We start from the raw sequence: 23,157 nt of genomic DNA, 5'->3' as shown, positions 1-23,157 counted from the left end.
CAGCGCTCTGCGAGACCCGCCCCGAGTCATGGATCCACCTTAAGAGCGGCCGGCGGGGCGGGCTGCGGCGGGACGGCCTCGAGCGTGCGCGGCGGGCGGGATCTGCGCTCCGGGCATGCGCACACAGCGGGCGGCTCCGGGCCGCCTTCTGAGCGTGCGCTGTAACGGCCGCGGACGGGCCGGGTGCGGGTTATGGCGCCCCCCCGCGGCGGCAGCGCGCGGCGATGGAGCTGGCGGCGGCGCGGCGCGCGGTGTTGGCCGCCGTGCGGGGCACGTGTGCCGCCGACCTGCCCCGCCTGCTGCAATGGATGCGTCACAGCAGTAAGCGGCGGCAGGAGGGAGGGAGCCCGGGGGAGCGGAACACCGGCACCGCGGGGCAATGCTCGGCCTGCACGGGAGGCTCGGAGCGGCCTGTGGGGATGGGGGCCGCCGAAGGCCCGAGCCATGCTGTGTTAGGGTCGTTCTGATCGCGGCTGATGTCCCGACGCCTCAGGCTGTGTCTGGAGGCGTTTTCATAAACGCGTAGGGAGAGTTAGAGCCCAGGCGCGACAACGCATCGTCTGATAGGAAAGTTATGGCCGGGTGCTGCAGGGCACGCACAAATCAGCCTTCACAGTTAGAGGAGAGATGGGGAGTCCCCGGGGCTTGATGAGGGCTGAGTTTTGAGGGGTATGATTAGACTTAACTGTAACCAGACGTTCTTGTGTGTGTGTGTGTGTGTGTGTGTGTTTTTATTTACACTTATGCATATACACATAAATACATATGTCTACATCTGTCTGCATGTATAGGTGACACCAGGCACAGCGTGTCAGTAGCAACTGGTGGAATTTAGCCTAATTCAGTTTCCCAGATTTCTCTGTGGAGAAATTTAGAGCCCATAAAATGTGGTCCTTTGCTACTGCATGTAGAAATTATCAGTTTCTGCTTCTACTGGCCATGTTGCTTTGCAAGAATTACTGTCATTTGCTCATTTTTCTGATGTAATTTTGAGGTTTTATAGGCTCCCCACTAAAATGTACATTCATGTACACGTGCCTCTATAGTAAAGGAGAGGGGATTGCAATGCTTTGTGCAGACCTGTAAGAATCTGTCATCGTTACCCAGTGAGGATGGTTTCATTGATTTGTGAGGCCATTAACCTGCTCATATTTTTCCACTCGTTTCCAGAACAGCTGTATCCTTGTGGTTCATCTCTTTACTTCTTTCTTGACTGAGCTCAGACTCAAGCAGAGAGCCCTCTTTCTATTACTGGTTTATCTTCATTTGTCACTGAGCAGTAAGTAAGCAGAGGCATTTATCCAATTTCTGTTCTGTTTTGCCAGAATCACAAATGTTTGGGGTGCTGTTCCCAACAAAACACTTTGATGATTCCTCTCTCCATGCTGCCTCTGGTTCCCTGATGAACTGTGTCTGCGTGCTGACAGTTACCTTCACTGTGGTCCTGCCCCCCTCTCCCCTCCCAGCAGTCGTAATTATTGTGTTTCAGTGATTGCACTGTCCTCATTTGTCCTCACTGTAGCGTGTGGGGAGAGCAATAATAATTAGTGCTGGTTGTCAGAGGAGCTGGGACTAAGGTTTCTGCTGTTGCACACTGAACACAGGAATTTGGGGCTCCTGTGTGCCGAAACTGTCATGAGAAGAGATGAAAAGGTACTGCATTTCTGTACCACACAGATGGGGCACAGTTCCAGTGTTAGCCATGGTCAGGCTTCTTCTCTCCCAGACAGAGCGTGCATGTAGTCTTACAGAAAGCCATATGTAAGTGGTTGCCTTTTAGCCATGTTTATTATTTAACTTAATTGATGTTTTCTGATTTGCATGCTATATTTGTGGATTAAAAGAAACTTTTCCAGGATAGAGCCAGATTATGTTTTAGTGAAACAAATAACATAAAGACCTTTATGTAGGTGGAGCTAGGATGTTAGGGGGAAGTTCTTCACTAGGAGAGTGGTTAGGTCCTGGAACAGGCTGCCCAGGGAGGTTGTGGATGCCCCGTCCTTGGAGGTGTTCAAGACCAGGTTGGACGGGGCCCTGGGCAACCTGATCTAGTAAATGTGTATGTTTGGTGGCCCTGCCAGGCAGGGGGGTTGGAACTACATGATCCTTGAGGTCCCTTCCAACCCGGGTCATACTGTGATTCTGTGAGCTAAGAGAACATTGCTCAGGTTCTCAGTCTAATGATTTCTGATTAATCTTTCTTAGTTATTACGGGAGTGAGAGTATGTGTACGATGCTATTCGTTTTCTTTGTCCCAACAAAGAGTGAAATAACCAGTCATGCTTTTTTTAGTCTTGCAAATTTTAGAAGTTCCAAATCTTTATGTGTGATGGAAGAAGACAGTACAGTTTTAAGGCAGCTGCTTAGCAACGCAGCGTTGCTGTTTTGCAGTTGGCCGGCCCTTCCCACACACTGCAGTGGGATGTACGTCATTTCATGGTGACTCGCCTTCCAGCTTTTCTTTGGAGTTAGTCTTAGATCACAGAGAAAATGAAACAATAGCAGTTGGAAGGTATAACAGGAATCTCTGGTGTTTTAACTGATTTTTTTTTTATCATAAGATGATTAATGCTTTAATATCCTTCTGCAATAAGCACGTTCCAGAAGTTCTGGCTAGGAAAGCTTGGGTGAAGCCCAAGGGCTAATTCAAAACACTTGGGGAAACCCCCCTGAAGATCCCACTCAGTTGGTCCCAGCATTTGATGTATAGCTTCTATATAAATGTGTGCATGCACACATTCCCAACTGTTCTGCTGCTGCCCAAACTCATAAACATTTTCAATAGCAGGAGAGGTTGCATTTGGTAAGAGTGGGTGCTGGAGGAGATAAGCAATGAAAGCAGAGATTGATCAGGCTTCTGTATCTCAACAGAGATACAAGAATCAAAGTAAGTAGCCCCAGGAATACTAATTTCAAGACTGAAGTCACCTAATCGCTTTATGTAGTGGCAACTGTTCATGGCAAATCTTTTCTGTGCTTGGAGCTCCAGTGCAGGGTTGCCACTGCCTGTTTCTTGGTGGATGTCAGTGAAATACAGATAAGGTGATAAAAAAGACCCTTTGAGGTTCTCATTGCACTGTCGTGGGATCTAAGATAAATGAAAAAAAAAACCTCAGCAAGGCCATAACAGACTGATACTAGCTTTTATTTTTCAGTTATGTAACAGTGAAGTAAAACAGTCTTTCAAGCTTTTTCCATTTCATATATTTTAGTAGAAACTTTTCTATTTGAAGCTGAGATTTCAAAGTGATTTACAAGACAGAACTGCCAGTTGCTCATACAGTGTTTTATTGTTTGAAACAATAATTGAATAATAAACCGCCACAGATCCTCTAAGTTAAGTGACGTATAATTAAATATGATTTTTTTTTTCTTTTGGATTCACTTGTACTGGGGGTAAACCAGCTTTGTACATGAGTGACATAGAATTTACTCTTGTCACTTGGAAGTTGAGATCCATCGGTGCTGTAAGCTCAGACTTATAGAGGGTGATGAAGGAAGGGTACCCGACAAAGTTAACCAAACTCTGGTAGGTGTGTTTCTTTATTACAGTGATGTGCATACAGAGAATAAAGCTTTTCATCATACTCTCAGTACCGGACCACATTTGTCCAGCTTTTATGTAATTCATGGCCAAGGCATTATTGTGTCCCTAGGCATTCTAGGTAAAAATAGCAGATGGTGATTTTTACAAAACAAGGACATAGTATGAAATGAGGAAAGAAACCTCTCTCACAGGGAGTGTTGTCTGTGAAAAAGCAATTTAGTATAGGGTTTCATATCCAAATGGGTAAAAGTGATTTATCCAAGTAGAATATCCTTGTAAAAGAGATGAAGTAGTGTTGCGGAGCTGCATTAACAGGAATGTATTTCTTACAGTGATACCATACCAAGAATCTTCTTCACTGCTCTCTTGTTCGGTAAACCTGTTGTGTGATGAATCACCAATTTTAGGAACTGGCGTTAATTTTCATTGTTAGTCTCTGCTGAGACAAATGATACTGCTGTGGGGGAGAAATCTTAACAATACCAAGTACTTCTAAGTTGTTAGTCACTGAAACTTAATGAAGGTGGGGAAGGCCTGTGATTGGAAAATGGGTGAGTGAAGTGACTAATTTAAAATATAACTTTGAAGTTTTTTTTACAGTTTATGAATGAGAAGAACTAATAAAATAAGCTCCAGTTATATTTCTGTTGGAAAAATAGCTAGATACTCTTTACCAGTATTAGCTTGTTTTAAGGATGCAAAAAGCATTTGGCATTCCTGAGGAAGCAGTCTCATATATTGAGGTCAGAGGTTGGTTCTGACATTGTTAGCCAGAAAGAGGCTAGTAATGTGCTAGAGATGTGGGACTTCCTCTTTGACCTGTTTGTCCAGTATCATTAAAGCACACTGCGCTACTGAATTAGCTTTGTATCAAGTAACACGGATGGTAATATTCACTTTTTACATTTCTGAGGCTGAGTATATATCTAGAAAACCACAAGGTGCTGGCTGTTACAGTTGCTTTTGCTAAATCCTCATATTTACGAAATGATATATCACTTCTCTTCTGACATGCAGTGCGCAGTACCTGGATGTGAAGGTGTTGGTGTAGCAATCCTTTCTATACTGCGTGAGGTTTTGTGATGTTTTCTTACTGTGCGTTGTATTTGCTGTAGAAAGACTGAGCAGCACCATGGTGTTAATTAGAGTTTTTGCAATGTGTTGATTAAATGTTAGAAATATGTGTTGAGTAGATCCAGTGAAACCGGTTTTTGAAGTAAAATACAAACACTATTGCACTCAGACTTCCTCCATAAACAAATGATTGTGATTCATCTTGCAGCACTTCATGAACTGTGCACTTCTTTCCTGGTTAGCTGTCTGCTCTATGAACACCAGGTTTGCACACTGCATTTCATATATACAGCAGGCACTAAAATGATAGCAAAAATAGTTTTCTATTTTAGTTTCTTCTTTGAAGATCCTTGTAAGCTGATACTGAGATTCTCAAGAGTGAACAATTTGTTAAACACCAGGGCGGAGCTGATAAAACTGTACCAGACTGAGGCAGAAATACATATTTTCATATTTGGCACCTGCATTCTGTACTTGATGGCAATCTGAATGTTTACGTACTGCCAAAGTAAATGAGGTATTGTGGGAGCTGCTGCTGTTCTTGCTTTGACAGGAATGGTGTGACTCGGAGCCTGCATTTAGTCATGGACTAAGCATGCAAGTGCAGGGCATGCCTTGTGCAGGAACGTGTTCTGACCTCCTCCTCTTCTTTGCAATACTGACAAATGGAAAGGAGTGCTTCCAGTGGCCATTTATGTTTCAGTGTTAATGTCAATGGTTTCCAATGGCCATTAAGTTTTCAGTATTAACATTACATGTTCTTCGTTTGAGCTGCTCGGATGTTTTAAGATTTTTGGTAGGTTCATACAGATCATCCACGAGAACTGTTGTACATCGTTGTGTTTCCTAGGAGGAGCTCAGAGAGCCCCATGTGAGAGGTTCAGTGTTGTGACCAAGTGTTGTACAGAAGGCAGTCCCAGCAGGAAGGACAGCCAGGATTTGAGGAAGGGAAGCATGCTGCCCATCTCCCTCTGACAGCACCATCTCACTGCAGCACAGATGGAACATGACATACAGCCTGTAGGACCATTCCCACCACACTTGGCCAGGAGGGGTCCCTCAGAGTGTGAGGGAGCAGGCCTTATCTCATCAGTTCTGCAAATAAGAGAGCTAAATTGTCCTCTTGCCATGTGATATGGCTGGCACGGTGGTCTACAAACTCTTCCTGCATTTCATTAAACTCTATATTTGAATTTGATACTCTTAACAGCTGGATGAGGTCTCTTGCATAGTAATAGCATTGTTGTAAGGCATCTGCCAGATGTAGGGGCTTATTGCCCCCAGGCACCAGTCTGTACAGCTGCTAATATCAGCTTTCTGCTCTCTTTCTGTCCATGTCACTATTTTTCCTCTTGCTTCTTCAGATGATTTCCACCTCTGCAGATTCAGCTCTCTAAAGGTCTGTCCTAGTTCCCATGGACCCATTTTCGCACTATTAAGATTTCTTCCAGCTTATTATTATCAGATTTAAGCTACATTTAGTAGGTCCACCTTCCTGTAATCTGTGAGTTTACATCTGTGCATCTGTGCTGATCAGAAAAGTCACTGCTTCTTGAATGATCCTAAAGAATCTGGAAATGTGGAGCGAACTCTGGGACTCAGTGGGATGGGTGCTTATTAGAGGTTTCATGTTAAAATGCTGACAGGCTAGAGCTGCTGCTTTGCACCTGTTGTGTTGTTCATGCTGCTTCATTTGCAGCTGCCCCCTCTGTCCCACCCAGTTCCTCACTGCAAAGTTTGCATCTTCTGGGGAGCTGAGGTTTTGGAGGACGTGTCTGTAAGCTGCTTCAAATGGCAGATTGTCTTCTAAAGTGCACCATGCCTGTCAGGGCTTTGGTGTGTTACTGCTGTACGTTTGTGAATAGTAAATAAATAAATTTTAATACTGTGGGGAATGTAGGATTATCTCTTGGTGTCAATACTGGCAAAACCATTTACAACCATACCTTCAAAGAAGATACCGTTTTGCATTGATGAGTAATGGTTTCTTTAATAGTGTTGTTCAGACTACAGGGCTTAAGCATAAAGCATTTCAGTAGCATTTAATGCTTTAAAATGTAGCTGGTGTCTGGTAGTCTTGTATTTTCTTACTGTTTCTGGCATTGCTTGTGCTTCAGAAGAGAGATTGTACTAGCACAAAACTGGCAGTATGTTTCATAGATGTATTTTGAACCTGCTTGCCATCAAACTTGCTCATACAAATGTTCCCACCTGAGACAGCACTGCTAACACTTAGAAAAGCCGCCATATCTTTTGGTGAGTGGAACTTGTACATGTGAAAATCACAGTCTGTACCCTTAGTGGCATTCTATATAGAACAAGAAGCAAACCAGAAGGAAAGGGGAACCAGACAAATCTGTTAAGAGATCCAGATGGAGTGACTGTGCTTTTTAGGGTTATGTTTGTGGTTGTTTTTTGTTTTGTGTTTTTGTTTCTTTTATGCATATGTAGTTTTGACTGAAGAGTGCCTTTGTTTAGAACCACCAGTTCAGTGTCTTCTGAGCAGACAGGGGGCTGACATGAAACTAAGGTATGTAAGCAGGATGTTGTCTGCAAGGTGTGAAAAGTCTGCTTGATGCACATAAACATTTAGCTGGATAAATAGGTTTAGTTCTGAATACTGCAGGTCAGAAGGGATGAGAGAGTCCAAAAGTTCTAAAGGGGAGTGATGAAAATGATCAGACTGTAGGAAAAACGAAAGAAAAGGCTGAAGAAGTGGATCTTGTTTCTTCCAGAGAAGTGATGGCTGAGGGGATGTGATGAGTCTCTGAAGAAATAAAAAGCTTCCATATACAAGAAATAAACAGATTTCTCTACTTACATTGAAAATGAAACAAAGAGGTTTAAGTTGTGGCAGAGAAATTTAGATTAACTACCAAGAAAAGTACTGAATTCTTACGGTAATAGTAAGTGTAGTCCAGCACTGGAATGGGTTGATAAGGAAGATTGTAGATTGATAAAGGAGAGTGTAGATTCTCCAGCATCCAAAAATATTTTATTTATTTAGATAATGGTTTGGGAGAAGTATTGGCACTCAGAATTGACTCTGCCTTGGAAGAAGGGTTGAAGAGTTAATAACTTCACAACATTCCTTCCAGGTCCTTCTTCTAAATGCCTAAACTAAAAAACTAAATAATAATAATTAAAAAAAAGTGTTGAAAGAATGCAGGGATATCTTGGAAAAATAGCAAGAATTTACAGTGTGGCTTTGCAGAAATTTACTGGTTTATATCTACTCCTATTTTCTGTCACATTTGAAATATTTTGATAGTTTTAGTCACATAAAATCTAAGTTGAACTGCTGAACTGTGCGTTATCCCTGGTTGGATTTTTTTTGTAACCACTTTATTAGAAAGATTGGAACGTATAAAGAGAAACTTTTATAAAAAAACCAAACAAAAACAAATAAAAAAACCAAAACGATGTGCATTCGGGCAACTGTGAGTTTTGTAATTTCTCCAATAGTTCAAAAACATCTTTGATGTTTTTATATCTTAAGCTGAAACAGTATCACTTTAGTGGCAGCCCAGACCATCGTATGTGAGTTATAAGTTTATAAATATGAAAATAATTTGAGATTTCAAAAAAAGTGATACATTTATTTCCAGTGTTATTACAGTCTAAATCTGTCATTGGCTGGGAAAACTAAGAAAGGCTGAAAAATGCATTTCAAATAAAAACCTTATCCATCTGGTATTGTTTATGTCTTGCGACTATATTGTATTGGTCATCACTTAGCCCACATGATCTACATATGATTGTTCAGAGTTTTTTGTTTGTTTTGATTTATAGGTGACTTTGATGAGTTTGTGGTGACGAACAATGATGTTGTACTCAAAAATATCGCTGAAGATTTGCGGAATCATTTACCCATTGAGGCAATGTTTAATTCGGAACATCTCGCTATCCAGAAAGTAAGCTAATCATTATGGTCTCCTTTTGCTGAACCATGCATTTATTTGGGGCTATGCAGTTTTACTAGTTGCTCATAGCAGAGAATGAGCATTGGATTGAGATATGGGTAATTGCAGTTTGGTTCTCAGGTCTGTTTCTGTGTAACTGTGTGACTCCAAGGAATTTGCTTCATACTTCTTAAAACTTTCATCATAAATTATTTGGTGCAGCTTTTGTTCTCTGTGGTGTGCTACCTGTCACAGCAATTCTTTAATGCTAGCTCTGTAATAGACTCTTAACAGCCCCTTGAAAGACGATAGAAATACAGGGCCAGTGTTCTGCCTTTGCCATAATGTGAGCAGCCCAGAAGCTATGTCCAGTTCCTTTCACATTGTGATGGCACAGAGAGAGGTAGGCCGTGAGCCCTGTGGGAAGGGTGAACACCTCTTCTGCTTCAGGTCTTAGAATAGCTGGAAAGTGAACGCATTTCCTAAAAACGCTGTATGGCTTTTAGATTAAAAAAAAAAAAGAAGTGGATTTAGGAAGGGGAGGGAAGAGGAACTGGAGGATAAAAATTATACCCGTTGAAATGATGAGAAGGCAATCATCTCAACTGCTATTCATTTGACTGGAATTTACACTTGTGTATATCAGGTATTTCTAGATTGAGGCATAAGGCATGAAGATGAAACCACTTGTATGGTTAAAATGAAGAAGCAAAATAGCCCTTTCTTAGTATACATTCTCCTGTTTTGGAAGAAGCTTCTGTTAACTTTTACCTCTTCTAACCATTTCTAAGAAGACAAAGTTCACAGCAGTTCTCCTACTCAGCTGTCAAAACCTGCAGCTTTCAATCCTTTGTCAGCTTCCACCTACTGGTTATTTCAGTGAAATTTGATGAGCCAGTTTTCATGCAAGATTTCTGTCGTTTAATTTAATTTGTTACTTCTGAATGGGGAGACACTTGGCCTCAGGGATTTTGGTAAAGGTAGACCAGTAAAGTTAAGAGAGATGGTTATGCCTTTCTTATGTTTTCTTCCTTTTCTCAGATACATCAACATCCTCTGCCCATGGTTCACGTTGATGCGTTCCTTTATGATGATGATATTGTTGATACAATGTGTGAGGAGGGGAGAATGAGTAGGAACTACTGCACAGAGTGTGGCTCATACAAGACTGCATCTTTAGGTAAGTGCTCTTTTGGAAACGTGAGAAGTGAATTTTATACATACTGGTTTGTGCAGTGACTCAGCTGGGCAACACAGCATCCATCCGATGGAGGACTCTGTGCAGACTGGTGCAGTACGCAGGCCAGTATTATTTCCCATAACCTGTAGGAGTCTCCTACATGTGTATGTCCAAGCAATTTGCTGTGAATGAGTGACCCTAGTTGCCCACAGAAAGTGCTATGTACCACTGAAAAGGTATATACAGAAAGAATACTACAGCACCCCATGCAGTAGCCTCAGTCTTCTCATGCACACTGAAAAACAGTGGAGAGCAATATCTACCTTAAAGCTTGTGTAGTGTGGTACAGATCAGTGTTGTCACCAGTACAGCACAGACACTGAAGAAGGAATAGCTTATATGGAGAACATTCTGTTCCTTACAACCTTGGAGCTGAATTTTAAGCTATTAGAATGTCGGCTCATAAAAAGGTTTGCATGAATTGTGTTGAGTTTTAGGTACCATATTTCCTTTTCTCCATCAGTGATTCCAAGTTATTGTATTTTGTTTTGTTTAATACATGTCACTGTACAGAAAAAGGTAACTCAGTTTCATGAAGGATTTCAAAATACTCCATGTAAAGAAATAAATCCCTGACTTGGAGCAGTCTGCTGACAGGCTGGATCAGATCTGCAATCCCTGGTTTTCCTGGGATCCCTGCACTAGTTGAGGAAGGAAAGCAAATGGGTTTTCAGTGATGGTAACTCCTCAGATTAATATTTTATTGGTTACTAACACATTAGTTAGTACTGCCCGCCCAACACCTTTGTTCTGTTCTTATTTCCCAGAGTTTATTTCGCATTCCTTTTCCCTCATGGAACTGAAGTTTCTTTATCAACATGTACTGCCTGACCTGACAGGAAAGGTAGTGGTTGACGTTGGCTCCAGGCTTGGTGCAGTGCTATTTGCGGTAACTTCCAGCACAGGACTTTGTATTTTATTACTGTAACAAACATATTCCTTCCTCTCTGACTTCCTACTCTCATTACTCAATCTTGGACAGGTCATTCTGAACAGTATCTCTGATCTGACTGAATAAAATATGGTGCTGCTTCGCAGTGATTTTAATTTTTGCTCTCTCAAAGAGCAAAAAAAAAACTTTTCTCAACAGAAAAGTCTGTTGTCCAACATAGCAGCATATTGCTGTCACACATACTGCTCTTTTGCTAATCCCTGCTCTGTCTCTCCTCCAGAAGGGAGTTTGTCCCATATGTCTTGACCATGTCTATATATAGATCAGATATGTTAAATTCCTTTGTGAATCTGACAAACTGTTGAATTATACAAAGGAAGGCTTTGATATGAATTTGTCTTCAAAAACATATTGTCCTGCTCTGCATTTTAAAATGCACATAAAATACTTCATCGAGAAACTTGAGTGCAATTTTGATTGCTTTTGGCATGGCTGGTGCAACATATGGCCAACAGCAACGCAAAACACACATTACAACTTTCTTACAAAAGTCAATGGCTGTTTAGGGCTCAATCTTGGTAACGCTTGAGTATGCGGTTTTACTCATCTGAATAATCTAATTTTGGGATGACTCAAATGAGAGGAGTTACTCCCTTTTGTCCATATTTGCAGCATTGGGTCCTTTAATGATAACACTTTTGCTAGCTATTGAATTTCTTTTGAAGTACTTAAATGCTTGTAGTGTTATAGTAGAAGATAGTCTCAAGGTAAAGCAGGAGGAATGTTTTTCAAGAAGAGTTCTACTTTTTATCATGTTTAGGAATGTTAACTTTACCTTCATAGGTTGCTGCCACTGACTTGAATGGGTTCAGAAAACATTAATAATTAGATTTCAGTAGGTAGTTATCTTGAACTTTCTGTATCTTCAGCATTGTTTGCTGGTGCTTCCCAGTGTTCGCAAAGTGTTCTGTAGAGACAGTTGCAAATAGAAGTTAAAGCAGTATCTCCATTAGGGCAATATAGGATCAAGTATTTTTGGTTTTGTTTTGTTTTTGTTTTTGTTTTTGTTTTGTTTTTAAACATCTCTTACAAATTTATACCATCTCAGTCCAAAATGGAGCCACTTCAGTATTTTTGGGTGTATCATTTAGAGATAATTTCTCAATTTTTTTCATACTGCATCTCTGTAAAGCACCTGAAAATGGCAGTAATACATTACTTAGAGGTGCTGACAAAGACTGTCCCAAAATATCCCATTATATTATGGGTAAGGTTGTCCTCTGTTTTCACTCACATTATGTGTCCTGGCTGTTCTTTCTTCTCTTGCTGTATTTTCTTCTTCCATTCCTACAAGAAACAAAACTGTACAGTCTTTTGCCTTCTTGCTATTTTTATAATTTGGTTTCTACAGCTTTTTTCCTTCCTAGGCCTTTTTCCATCTACTTTGCAATTGAAGTAAAGTTGAAGCTTTTCTACTTTTTTTGTCATTTTGACCTGTTGTTTGGGATCTCTTACAAAAAAGTTTGTGAGACATAAGTGGAAATTGTCAAAAGGGGCCTAGCTTTGAAAAATATATTACATCCACTGTAAGGCACTTCTTAGTTTCTTTTTCTTTGTTAAATACTTTCTTAATATTTACTTTTGTTGTTATGTTTTGTTTTTTCCATTTCAACTCAAATATTTGAAGTTGTTTTAAAGACATCACAGTTACTAAACTTCCTTTTCCTAATGTAGGGTTATCTTTATAGCTCAGCATCCCAGCTGTATGGAGTAGAAATGAATGCAGACTTTTGCCAGTTGCAAGAAATGACAATTACAAAATACCAGTTCACTGACAGAATAAAGGTAACTAAACATGTGGCTAAGTGTGTATATTTTTAACCGCTGGATAGTGGGAATCCTGTTTGTGAGTGTGACTGGTAAACTGGTGTTCTGAGAAATTGTTTCTGCCTTTGCTTGCTTTGGTCTTAAACAAAGGGTTTGTATTGGAAAAAAAAATCTCAGTGTGGAAAAAAAAAAAAAGAAAATTACCAAAATATGATAGCATGATGCGTGTCCTAGCCTCTTTCCTAAATGGATTCGCCTGCTGGCTCATGCAAAACAGATACATCTTAGCTGTTTCTCCCAGTGAAATGAACAGCAGCATTGCCACTGACTTCCTTGAAAATAAGTGAATCAGAGTTTCTGTCTTGAATAAGAAGATCAAATGTCTGTGCATTTCATTAATGTTAGCGGAAGGATTTGTAAATTTGCATCTAAGATCACCTTGAGGACTTTTGGCTATTGGAATTTGTTTTCTTGGCATGTCAGAGCATGCATACTTTCCACAAACAAAATGAGTTTCAAACAATATGATATCGTTATGGGAATTGTTTCTCAACTCCTGTTATGGAAATAAGTAGTACTATTATTTTAATGAGAAAAATATTTGTGTTTTTTTTCTTCCCCTTTCTGGGGAATACCAGTTGTTTTGTTTCCAGCAAAAATTGGTAAGTAGAATATGCTGGGTGAAATACTGGCTTTAAATCCTGTGTTATATATGTATCCTCTTGAGTGGAGTCACAAAAACCTCTGGTCACAGTTATTTCTTGGAAATTAAAGTAACTGATTTGGAACCATAATGAAATAATAAACATACATAAATATAACACCAGATAAGTAGTGTCATTGGCAATTGCTGACAGTTTATCCATAACCTTCAATTTTTGCATGTCCTTTGTGCTCATTTGAGATGAGGCTGAAGTCACAGTTAGAACTTTGTCAAGTTACTTCAGTGGAACTGGAGATGCTTATACATGCTTTTCAGCCTTCTAGGTTCTATATTATAAGACTTTGTTTTTCCTTCACACCTTGTTATTCTGCTGATGTATTCATTTCAGAAGATAAAGATAAGAAGATATTATGTTTTCAAAGCAATGCCTGAGGACTTTAGTATTTGAATTTCATTAGATGCTAATTTAGTCATGTGACTTCTGTTATCACCATGCTTGGAATATCTCATTCTTAGATTTTTATTTTACCTCTCTAGAGATATATACTAGCTTAAAAATAGTCAGAATCCGGCTGCTGACAATAATTTATGACACAAATTTTGAAGAGACCCTCCTTAAATAACAATCGTTTTTCAGGATGTACTGAATTTTTATTAGAATATGATCCTAAAGGACAAAAGGGTGGAATCCCGATCAAGATTTGGTTTGTTAAAGTATATAGATAGTTGCTCAGTGTCTTTTGATGTCTGAGCAAATGTTTAGATGCTGGAAGAAAAATAAAATAGTTCAACAGATTTAAAATTGGTTGCTTTCCTCTCTGTTGTGCCAACATATAGCCACGCTGAACAGAAATCAGGTACAGCTGATGTAGAACCCAGTGTTTCAGCTGGACCGGTATCCGGGCCTGACTTGTGGTACAGCCATATATGCTCTTGTGGTACTGCATTCTCCAGCAGGAACAAGGGTGGGTTTAACAAGAATGGGCTGCAAATGTCAGTTTAATCAGCAGTCTCCTGTTCTGTAAAAGCAGTCTAACTTTAAGGTCTGAGCATTTTTGAGGTAAATGAGGTATCAGCCAACATACATTTAAAACTTTCTGGTAGCTTATTTTTCTGAATCAATGATAAAAATACTAGGACTGCCTTTAGTAGGAACTGAAGGAAATTCAGTAGTAATGTGATGTCTTGTGCCACTTATGTATGTGATCTTTTCCTCCGTCAAGCTGTCATTTTAAAAATTCCTTTGGGAACAGTCCATCAGTCACTTGGGTTTGAATTAAACACTGCTGCTCAGGTGTTTTGTACAGAAATGTGCTGGTTTTGTTACTTTCTCCCCTTGAAAATCAGAGAGTAAATTAAAATGTCTCCTTTGCCTTGAAATTTTGACGTGAATCCCACTTACAGCATAGATGCACTAATAAATTATGGAGGAATCCAAGTGCTGATGCATGAGTTCCAGCAGTTCTAGCTGAGGCAAGTTTTGTCCCTTGCTGTTTGTTCTGTCCCTCTGCAGGAAGCTGTAGCCCATGTACTGAGGCAGCAGTTAAGGCTGTATCCATAATAGCTCTACCACCACAGTTATTTATATAGCCTGTTATTTATATCTATAGTTAGCAATGGCTTTATTAAGAGGACCTAGATTTGCAATCAGGACCTACCTTCTTTAGGACAGCTGATGGTGACAGTGACAGGAGTGGTCTGTCTTGTTTCTCTGCTGCCTGGATGTTTGAACTTCTTTTTAATCAGATCCTTTGCAGGTGTTGTTTATACTACACTGTTTTAAGATAAATTATCACAAATATTAATTGTCTTAAAATATTCCGTATATCGTGAACTAATGGATAAGTCGTTGAGATATCCACACATTGGCGGTGAAAGCTGCCATTTCACTGATAAGTCAGCTGTCCATATTTCTCAGTGAAATACAACCTTCAAATACTAACCTGCCAATTCTGCATAAACTCTGAGAACACAGTTACTTCCATTCATTACAGGTAGCAGTAAATTTAAGGAAATGAAGCTGTTGATGCCTAGTAATATCTGAATAGTAGACCTTTGTTTCTGCTGTTACTAATCTTAAAATGTTTGGCTGCAATTTCAATTGCAGTAATGTACCCTGATAGCATCAGTTGAGATCATAAAGTGTGACAATTTGTCATCTCGTTCCCCACTGGAACTCCTACAGGTTGCAGGGGTGGTAGTATCTGTTACCTCTGTCAATCAGAACAGCAGGCTTTACATGTTCTTTATGAAGAGGGATATGTATCTTACCCTCTCAGCAAGTACTGATATGTTAAATGAGCGAAGTGTTTCTCAACAGATAAATGTTTATATTCGGTACAAACATTCAGAATCAAAAATTCTTTTCTGCATCTTTTGTATATTGGAAGAAATCTGCAAAATGTGAAATTGTTGAATCCATAAGGTTACTGTATTCCCTGCTCAACCCAGTAATAGTTCACACAGAAAAGACCAGACATTGATCAAGTTTTCTGTGTGGATGCACTTTCAAAAAAAATTGTGGAATTCATTGGCTTTCTCTCTCTTACCCCCTCAAAAGATGTTCTAGTTTGTTTCGCAGATTTAGAATATGATGCACTTTTCCATGTTGAGGAGGAAATCAGACACATCTTGTCAGAGTGTTAATGAACACTCACATTCTCTTGTCACTATAATCACACCTGTTTGAAAATGACATGATGTACTAATATCCTTTTTGATAGGTGAAGGTAAATGAAATCAAACCAGCTCCTGTGCTTAGTAGAGAAGTAGTTGCTTGGGAAGTTAAAGCACTTGCTGTCTTCCACTGCCAGCGAGCATTTTGCATGTCCAGCACTCTCAGTCCCTATGTAGGTAATGAGAATTCAATTGCCAAATATGTGTCTGTAGTGTTTTTTCTAGCTGTGATCCCTTAGTAGGGCACTGAGCCTTCAAGTATTCTCAAAAAAAAAGTATCCAGGTAAATTAAACTGCAAGCATCTACAGTGAGGTCAGTGAAATACCCCTTTTTGTGATGGGTTCAAAAAGGTCGTAGCATGTGTTGTAATATGTTGTTGGTCTTCATGTTTATTTGAAGGACGTATTTGTCTCTTAAATTAATTTATACTGTGTGATTTTTTTCTCCTTCAGGTGGTTCATGCAGACATCTGTACTCAGGCTTCACTTCTTCAGAATGCTGATGTTATTGTAATGAATAATGTCTTTGAATATTTTCTTGACAGACTGGAACAGGCCAGGTAAGCTATGTGTCCAAACAAGTAATCTATTTCTTTGGCACTGTATGCGTAACCTTGCGGAAAACCTTAAGGTTGTGCTTTTTGAAGTCACTTACATAAATTATGTAAGGAAATTGTTTTAAACTGCCTTTACTTAATTGTTTTTCTTAACTGCTAAGATAGTACAGCAGCTGTTTGTTCAATTCACTGAGTACTGTTCCTTTGTTTACTCAAATCTTGCCCTGGGTCCTTGCACTGTTGAGGGTCTGAAGTGGATTTATCAGCATAAAGCTCGATTTTCAGAAAGAAGACAGGTTGCTCTGACTTACAGATGTCACAGCATTGAAACAAATGCTCTGCAAAACACAGATCTTAATAGTTCTAATGTATTTTCATAAGGATGTGGTAGCAAATAAATGCATGATTAAGCTCCTTCTTTTTAGGATACTGGATGCTTCCAGATGAACGTTTGTTAATCATTATCCATTTAAAACTTAAATAACTTTACCTGCCAAAAGTTACTGTGCCTTTAGCACGGGTAGTTAAAAGAAAAGGGTCCCTGTGTCTCCACTAGCATTTTAAGTTAAGGTGTGTTCTCAGTACCAAACAATAATCACAAACAGAGACAGAATGGCTGGGTGAATTAGTGACTGTTTCACATTGCCTGGAGATTTGTTTCAAGGCACATGACTGAGAATTCATTTAATTCTTCAAGAATTCAGTTGTGGTGGCTTAATGTTGCATTAGTACCATGAAGACAAATTACATTTGAAAAATGGTGAAAATTATATTCTTTTTAATATGAATTGCTGTGCTGTTAGAAATGAACCAGCCTGCAAAATCAGGAAAAAAGGAAATGCTAGGGGCTATATTTAGATACTTCTATTGCTGATGTCTTAAGAGACTTTTGTCACTACTGCAAAATAAGTGTGTACAGAGCTGCTTAAAACAACTTTGTGCTTGGGGACTGGATTGATGTTTAATTTTAGTCCAGAATGAAGGTTTTGACAGTACAAAATGACATGTATCAGAGTGGAAAAAAAATTAAAAACCTCAACATTTTAAGACCATGTATTTCTTCTGTTTGTAATATAAAGTCTGATTTTGTTTGTACACAGTTATTTTCTGAGACACAAACAGTGGGTGATAAGCATATTTGACAAATCTTCATACTCAGTCTACTTCCACTGACTTTTAGTGTTAGATTTGTTGTGTCTCAAAGGTGTTTCTATCCCTGAAAATTGATGACATATTTTCAGAAATGTTTCAGAGCTTAGGAATTTATTGGTTATAATATAAAATAAGAATATGTTTATTTCCCTAAAACCTAATGACCTGCTTTTCAATGTGTTTCAGAGCTTGGGAGTTTATTGCTTGTAACGTAAAGAAAAGAGGGTCCTTGTTAGTTACAGTTCCAAGCCTTAAAGAATCGCTCTCAAAGCTCCAGGTAAGCTCCTTCAGCCAGTTTTAGCCAACACATTTTGTCACTTTCTATGGAAGCGGCAGTTCTGTTCTGGAGATTAGGTGCCTGCCAGTGTTGCCATCAGAAAGGGTATTTAATTCAGAGCGTAGTCTAAAATGTGCAGGACTCTGGTTTCTGTTTCTGGGTTGACCACCAACAATCTTCTGTACTTTAACTGTTCCTACCTATAAAATGGAAAACCCAGTCTATTTCAGTAGGCTCCGTGAATCATTATCATGCATATTGTTACCAAGTCTTTAGCTGTGAAGTTATGAAAAATAACATTGTATAAGCTGCATAATTATGTGATAATTCTGTGATAATAAGTATAGTCACAGAACCAGGCCAGGATTGTGACAGTATTCGCTCCCCTTAAGACTACATCCAGGTATAGGTGTAGAACCTCAAAAGTACACATATATTTACAAGCTTCTAATTAGAAGTAAAACTTTGAATTCCTTTCTCTATTTAGCTTTACATTTGTGCACTGCCTTAAAATACGACAAACTGTTTTGCTAAACCAATGGGGAAAAGGAACATATTGAAGAAAGGACCATCCTTGATGGTATCCTGTCTTCTTTTCTGCTGACGGCATCAAGAGTGATACACAACATGCCATTATGAGCTACTATTATTATGAGTACAGATGAGGAGAGATGGTGGTATCCCAGCTAGGCAAGTGACTACCATCAGGTGTATCAGATCACTAATACAGCTTTAAATTATGGTTGGAAAACTTTAATGATGTTGAATATCCTATGCTGCTGCTGTTCTGTTGTTCTCTGAGTACTAATCACTTCTGACAGACCAGTCTCTGCTCTGCATCCATTCTGCCACAGGTCACTGGTAGATTACTGTTATGTGTATGATGCCTATACAAATTATATGGGCTAGATTTAGTTGGGAAACAAAATACTGATAATACACGACAAAGTTACTTATAAAGTGGCTTGCTAGCCAATAGTCTGCTTTAGAGAAGTTAAATTATTTGTTGCCATGTGCCAATGGGTGAAATGGATCCTTAGCCCCAGGAGATGCAGTGATGTCATTTGACATTCTCTTGAAGTAGAGAGTAGCCACACAACAGCTGAGAACACCTTTGTAGTCTTATTCTGTATTCTCTAGATGTAAAATGGGAAAGTTCGTGTGATTCTTCCATAGTACGGTTAGCTGCTCCCTCACTGCTTCTGTCAAAACGATGCCCTGAGATCAGGATGCTTGAGGCTCGTACAGATGCAGTTAGAGAAGCAGTTGTAACATACTAACAAAATATCTAGACTACCAGCTGAGATCATGTTTAGAATTTGTCATTATTACACTCCTATTTAAGTTAAATGGCATTTCCAGAAATGAATTTATCCAATGCTGCATAATTTGCAGTGACTAATCGGTCTAATTATGCCTTGCTTTCCTAATGTTGTGCTGGTCTTACTCCTGTCATGTTTCTCAGAATTGTGTTAATTTAATGATCTGTTTTCATTGTTTCAGACGGATATACAGCTCAGCCAATGGGTAGAGGAGTTACAGCTAAACTATGATGTATATGTGGAAAAGGATGTTGACAGAGAAGCACTCGAACAAATACATTTATACAGGATTCTGTAGCAACTGGAAAAACTTACTAATATCCTTGCAGTATCATTTATTTTGAGTCTAAAATGAATTCTGATTTATACGTATGAATAAATTGATTAAAAGTTGTTATTGTGGTTTAGAATGTAAGAGTCTTTTTTTTTTTTTAAGCAAGATTCCTTGTGTAAGCATTTTGTCTGACAAAAATGTATTGGCCTTTAACTAAAAGATACATTTTATTTTTAGTAGAAATGTTAGAAAGAGTGACTATGGACTGATGGCAAAAGAGTTGTTGTTCCCTAGCACTGTGCACTGCTAAAGTTTGCTGAATATATCAAAGCTAAGAATGGCAAATTATTGTTAATGGGCGATAGCAATACATTTAACTTAGTTACTTAAAAGCTGCATCTGTTAAGATACTTCTGTCAAAAATCAAACTAAAACTCTTTCTCCAATGGAATTCTTAGATTTTCTTTACATGGTCTGCCAGAAAAACTGAGCATTTTCTGGCATTAGTTAAGAGAAAAGACTCCATCCATTTAGTTAATCCTTAAGGTAAGGATGTTAACGTAAAACACTGAAAGGTACCGAGGAGGCAGTGAGAATTAATACCACAAGCCTGGAACTGAAGAACAGTGTTGCATGCTCTGCACTTCTAGGGATTATAGAAAGTATAATAAGGGGTTAAGAAGCTGAAAATTCTGAACAGGTGTCACGGCTTAGCGGAGGCTCGGTGGTGGCGTAAAACATTGGAAATTCGTAACAGAGCCTCCTCAGAGAAAAAAGATCCACATACGCCCACCACATTTATATTTAGATTTTACATTCTAAGGATGTGAAGCTTTTAGTCAGCTGAAGAATGTTTCAGTTTTTTGCCAAACATCGGCAATCGAGTGCAAAAATATTAACTTTGGGAGTTTTGGGCTAAGTGTGTTGTGAATTCAGAAACATTGTTAGTGTCTGAAAGTTTACTACACAACTTATGGCTAATGCAGATGGGAAAACTTTAAATTGGGATTCAGTGTTCAAATGATTTATAGGCCAGTGACCTTTATAATACATCTGACAGGCAAAAAGGAACAGTGGCCATTAGGCACTCAGTAACAAAGAAGTTAAATGGTACTGGATAATGGTAATAAGTTTTAAGAAGCTGCATTTTTAGTGGTTTGTCTGGCATGGAGGAGGATGTTTAAACGTGAGTGATACTGAATTGCAGCCCCAAAACATGACTGAATCTGTTCTTTATGTATTTAAGAACAAACAGGCGTTACTTAAAGTATTTATTTTATTTTATGTATGGTAAGCAAATTGCTGATTGCCTAATTGCCAAAGAGACAGATGCCCCTAGAAAGGGAACTTAAAAGAGTTTATGCAGTGGCGTGGAGGTAATGCATGTCTAATAGCTTTGGAGAGAATAAAAAAGGGGAAAAGAAATGCATGGGCAATTCAGAATCTGGAAATGAGACTGTAGTAATCAGTACAATACAGTGGAAGCTGTGACTGAATTTGGAGTGTGTAAATAGTCTACTGTAAAAGGAAAACTGGCTGGGTATTTAAAAGCTACTGCATAGCCCCGCTGTCGTATGAGATGAAGAGACCATATTGGAATGTTTCTTACTTGTTTCAGGGGTCCTCCAAGATCTGCTCCCTAATCAGTTGCCAGGACTTCTGGTTCATGATACTGTGGATAACCTGTGCCCTGCACCTTTGGTAATACAGGAACGATAGCTTTCATTGCAGTCGTTTCCCCTCTTCATGCTGAGTCTTCAAATACTTTTTGGGTGTTGATGTCAGATTAAAATAAAAAAAAAGCAGTAGACTGGAGCAGATCACTAGCATGTTTAATGACATCTGTATCCTCTGACTCTCGAAATAGCATGCCCGCATCTGGAGCTCATATGTAACAAGGGTGCAACAGGGAAGAGCTCCCCTTGTCTTTTTTAGACATCAGGAGAAAGTCAGAAGTGAGTTTAATTTGCTCAAGTTTCTGTCTTCCTCTGCTGCCCTTACCAGGACCTTGATTTAAACCCAGACATCTTCATGTTTGCAGAGAAGTTTTGGTTAAAAATGCCAAAAAAATAAAACTTTTCAGTCCCTTCAGACATTTCTTCCTAACTTGGCTTCATAGGGCTTGTTGAACTCATAGGGCCATTCTTAAGGGTGTTAGGTTAGATGAGGAAGACAAACTCAAATAACTATTGTGTGAGAGAAGGTGTTAATTGAATTTGTTCCTTTTCCAACTTGTCTGGCTCCTGTTAGTCCTGTTATAGATTCCCCTACACAAGAGAAGCAGAAGTAAGGTCTAAGGAGGTTTGCAAAACCCTTTGTGACAAGTTGGAAAATCTGTTCTCCTGTTCACCTGGTCAGCCTGAGATGTCAGTAGAAATTCACCTGAGAGTATCTACATTACCTCAGCTCTGATTTTGCTTGTTTGGCCCTAGGAAGCTGCCAAGGATACGTCCAGTGGGCCAAGTCCCCATTCATGGTGCTGCTGCTGCTGCTCTGCATGCTCCTTGGCAGACAATTCAGCCTTTCTCTGCCTTAGTGTCTATGGTGAAAATAGGAGTAATACATCCAAAATCAAAGCAAGGTGCCTGTTGGAAGCATCAGGAATTTCTGATACACGGTGAAAGCCACCCTACTCTTCCCTGCAGCATAACTCTCCGTGCTGTACTCTGTCTTCTGCACGATGAGCTATCTGAAGTTCAGATCTATTGAGAATTACTTCATTAAACCAACGGTGTTTGGGACCCCTGGTGTTAGGGCAAAAGCCATCAAGCTTTAAGAATAGTAGATTAACTTTACAAACAGAAAACACCACAGATATATTCACTCAGGATCATGCCATCAAACGCCTGCTGTTGTCAAAGGTGAGTAATTTTCCATGTGTGCTTCTTCCCATTAAGTGGTATTGGAAGTGTCTAATGACACGTGCTTAGGAAAACTTGACAGTGAGAGAAGCTTGAAAAAAAATCCACCTCCTCAATTCCTCATCATCTGTGTTCTTTTTTCTTTAGGTTTCTTTTATCTCTTCTCTCTTTTAAACTGTGTTCTCGTTCTCTGCTCCCAGAGCCAGGACCAGGCAGTAGTGCAGCAGGAGGCAAGCAGGAGCTCTGCACAAGTGTGGCCATTGAAAGACAGTGACAGCAAACAGCCAGTCAGTTTAGCTGAGCAGCTTCTCAGGGTCAATGCTGACTGGAAAGATGATGAAAGCATTTATAAAGGGCCGCTTCACACCCTCCACGAATTCCTGTCAGGACCTCAAAGAAATGTGCAGAGTTGGCTCCATCCCATCTTGCAGGCACTGCGTCAGACCCTGGCTCTTGCTCCCCAACCTCAGTGTAACAGAGCTTGGCACAGACAGTGCCACAGCTCTTTGCCAGTGTTTTAACAAATGGCCTCCCCAGATTCACCCTTGGGCTGTGACAAACCCTCTGCAGAAGCGGGGGGGGGGGGGGGGGCTATTTGCAGAATTGGAGAAGGAGAGTAATGCTATTTGTCCAACAAATGCCTGTTAATCACTCCTACAAATATCTGTTCTTCCACTAATTGTGAGAACAGAGTAACAGCACGGCGTTTTGGTGGAGGAAGAGACATTGAACATCATGCTTAAGTATTTTAAATTCCTGCAACTCAGAGTCCTGGGCTCTGCCTCATCTGTCCCTTTCTGTGTGAGAAAGATTCTGTGGGTTCTGCCTCTCCACTACCTGCCTCAGACTCCACCAAGGGGATGTTTGGGCTGAAGTGAAGGCTCTGCTTCTG

General features: G+C 39.7%; 1 protein-coding gene across 4 annotated transcripts; it reads left to right on the top strand.

Annotated features, from left to right (window-relative positions):
- Nucleotides 1-66: 66 nt before the first annotated feature.
- On the top strand, nt 67-19,540 carry LOC107315039. Of its 4 annotated transcripts, none has more exons than XM_015864992.2 (9): nt 67-321; nt 1,171-1,279; nt 8,414-8,535; nt 9,565-9,703; nt 10,531-10,607; nt 12,390-12,500; nt 16,276-16,382; nt 17,718-17,808; nt 19,312-19,540. In XM_015864992.2, the coding sequence occupies exons 1-9, from the start codon at nt 193-195 to the stop codon at nt 19,426-19,428; spliced, it is 1,002 nt and encodes a 333-aa protein (XP_015720478.1). In that variant the 5' UTR covers nt 67-192; the 3' UTR covers nt 19,429-19,540. The 4 variants fall into 4 exon arrangements, with proteins under 4 accessions (XP_015720478.1, XP_015720477.1, XP_032300941.1 ...); XM_015864991.2 differs by having other exon boundaries at nt 69-321; nt 10,531-10,652; XM_032445050.1 differs by lacking the exon at nt 1,171-1,279 and having other exon boundaries at nt 73-321.
- The last annotated feature ends 3,617 nt before the right edge of the window (nt 19,541-23,157 follow it).

This window comes from Coturnix japonica, chromosome 5 (genome assembly GCF_001577835.2).
Source record: "Coturnix japonica isolate 7356 chromosome 5, Coturnix japonica 2.1, whole genome shotgun sequence".
Lineage (NCBI taxonomy): Eukaryota > Metazoa > Chordata > Aves > Galliformes > Phasianidae > Coturnix > Coturnix japonica.
Note: the sequence above shows the minus strand (reverse complement) of the source record. Positions and strands in the feature narration are given on the sequence as shown.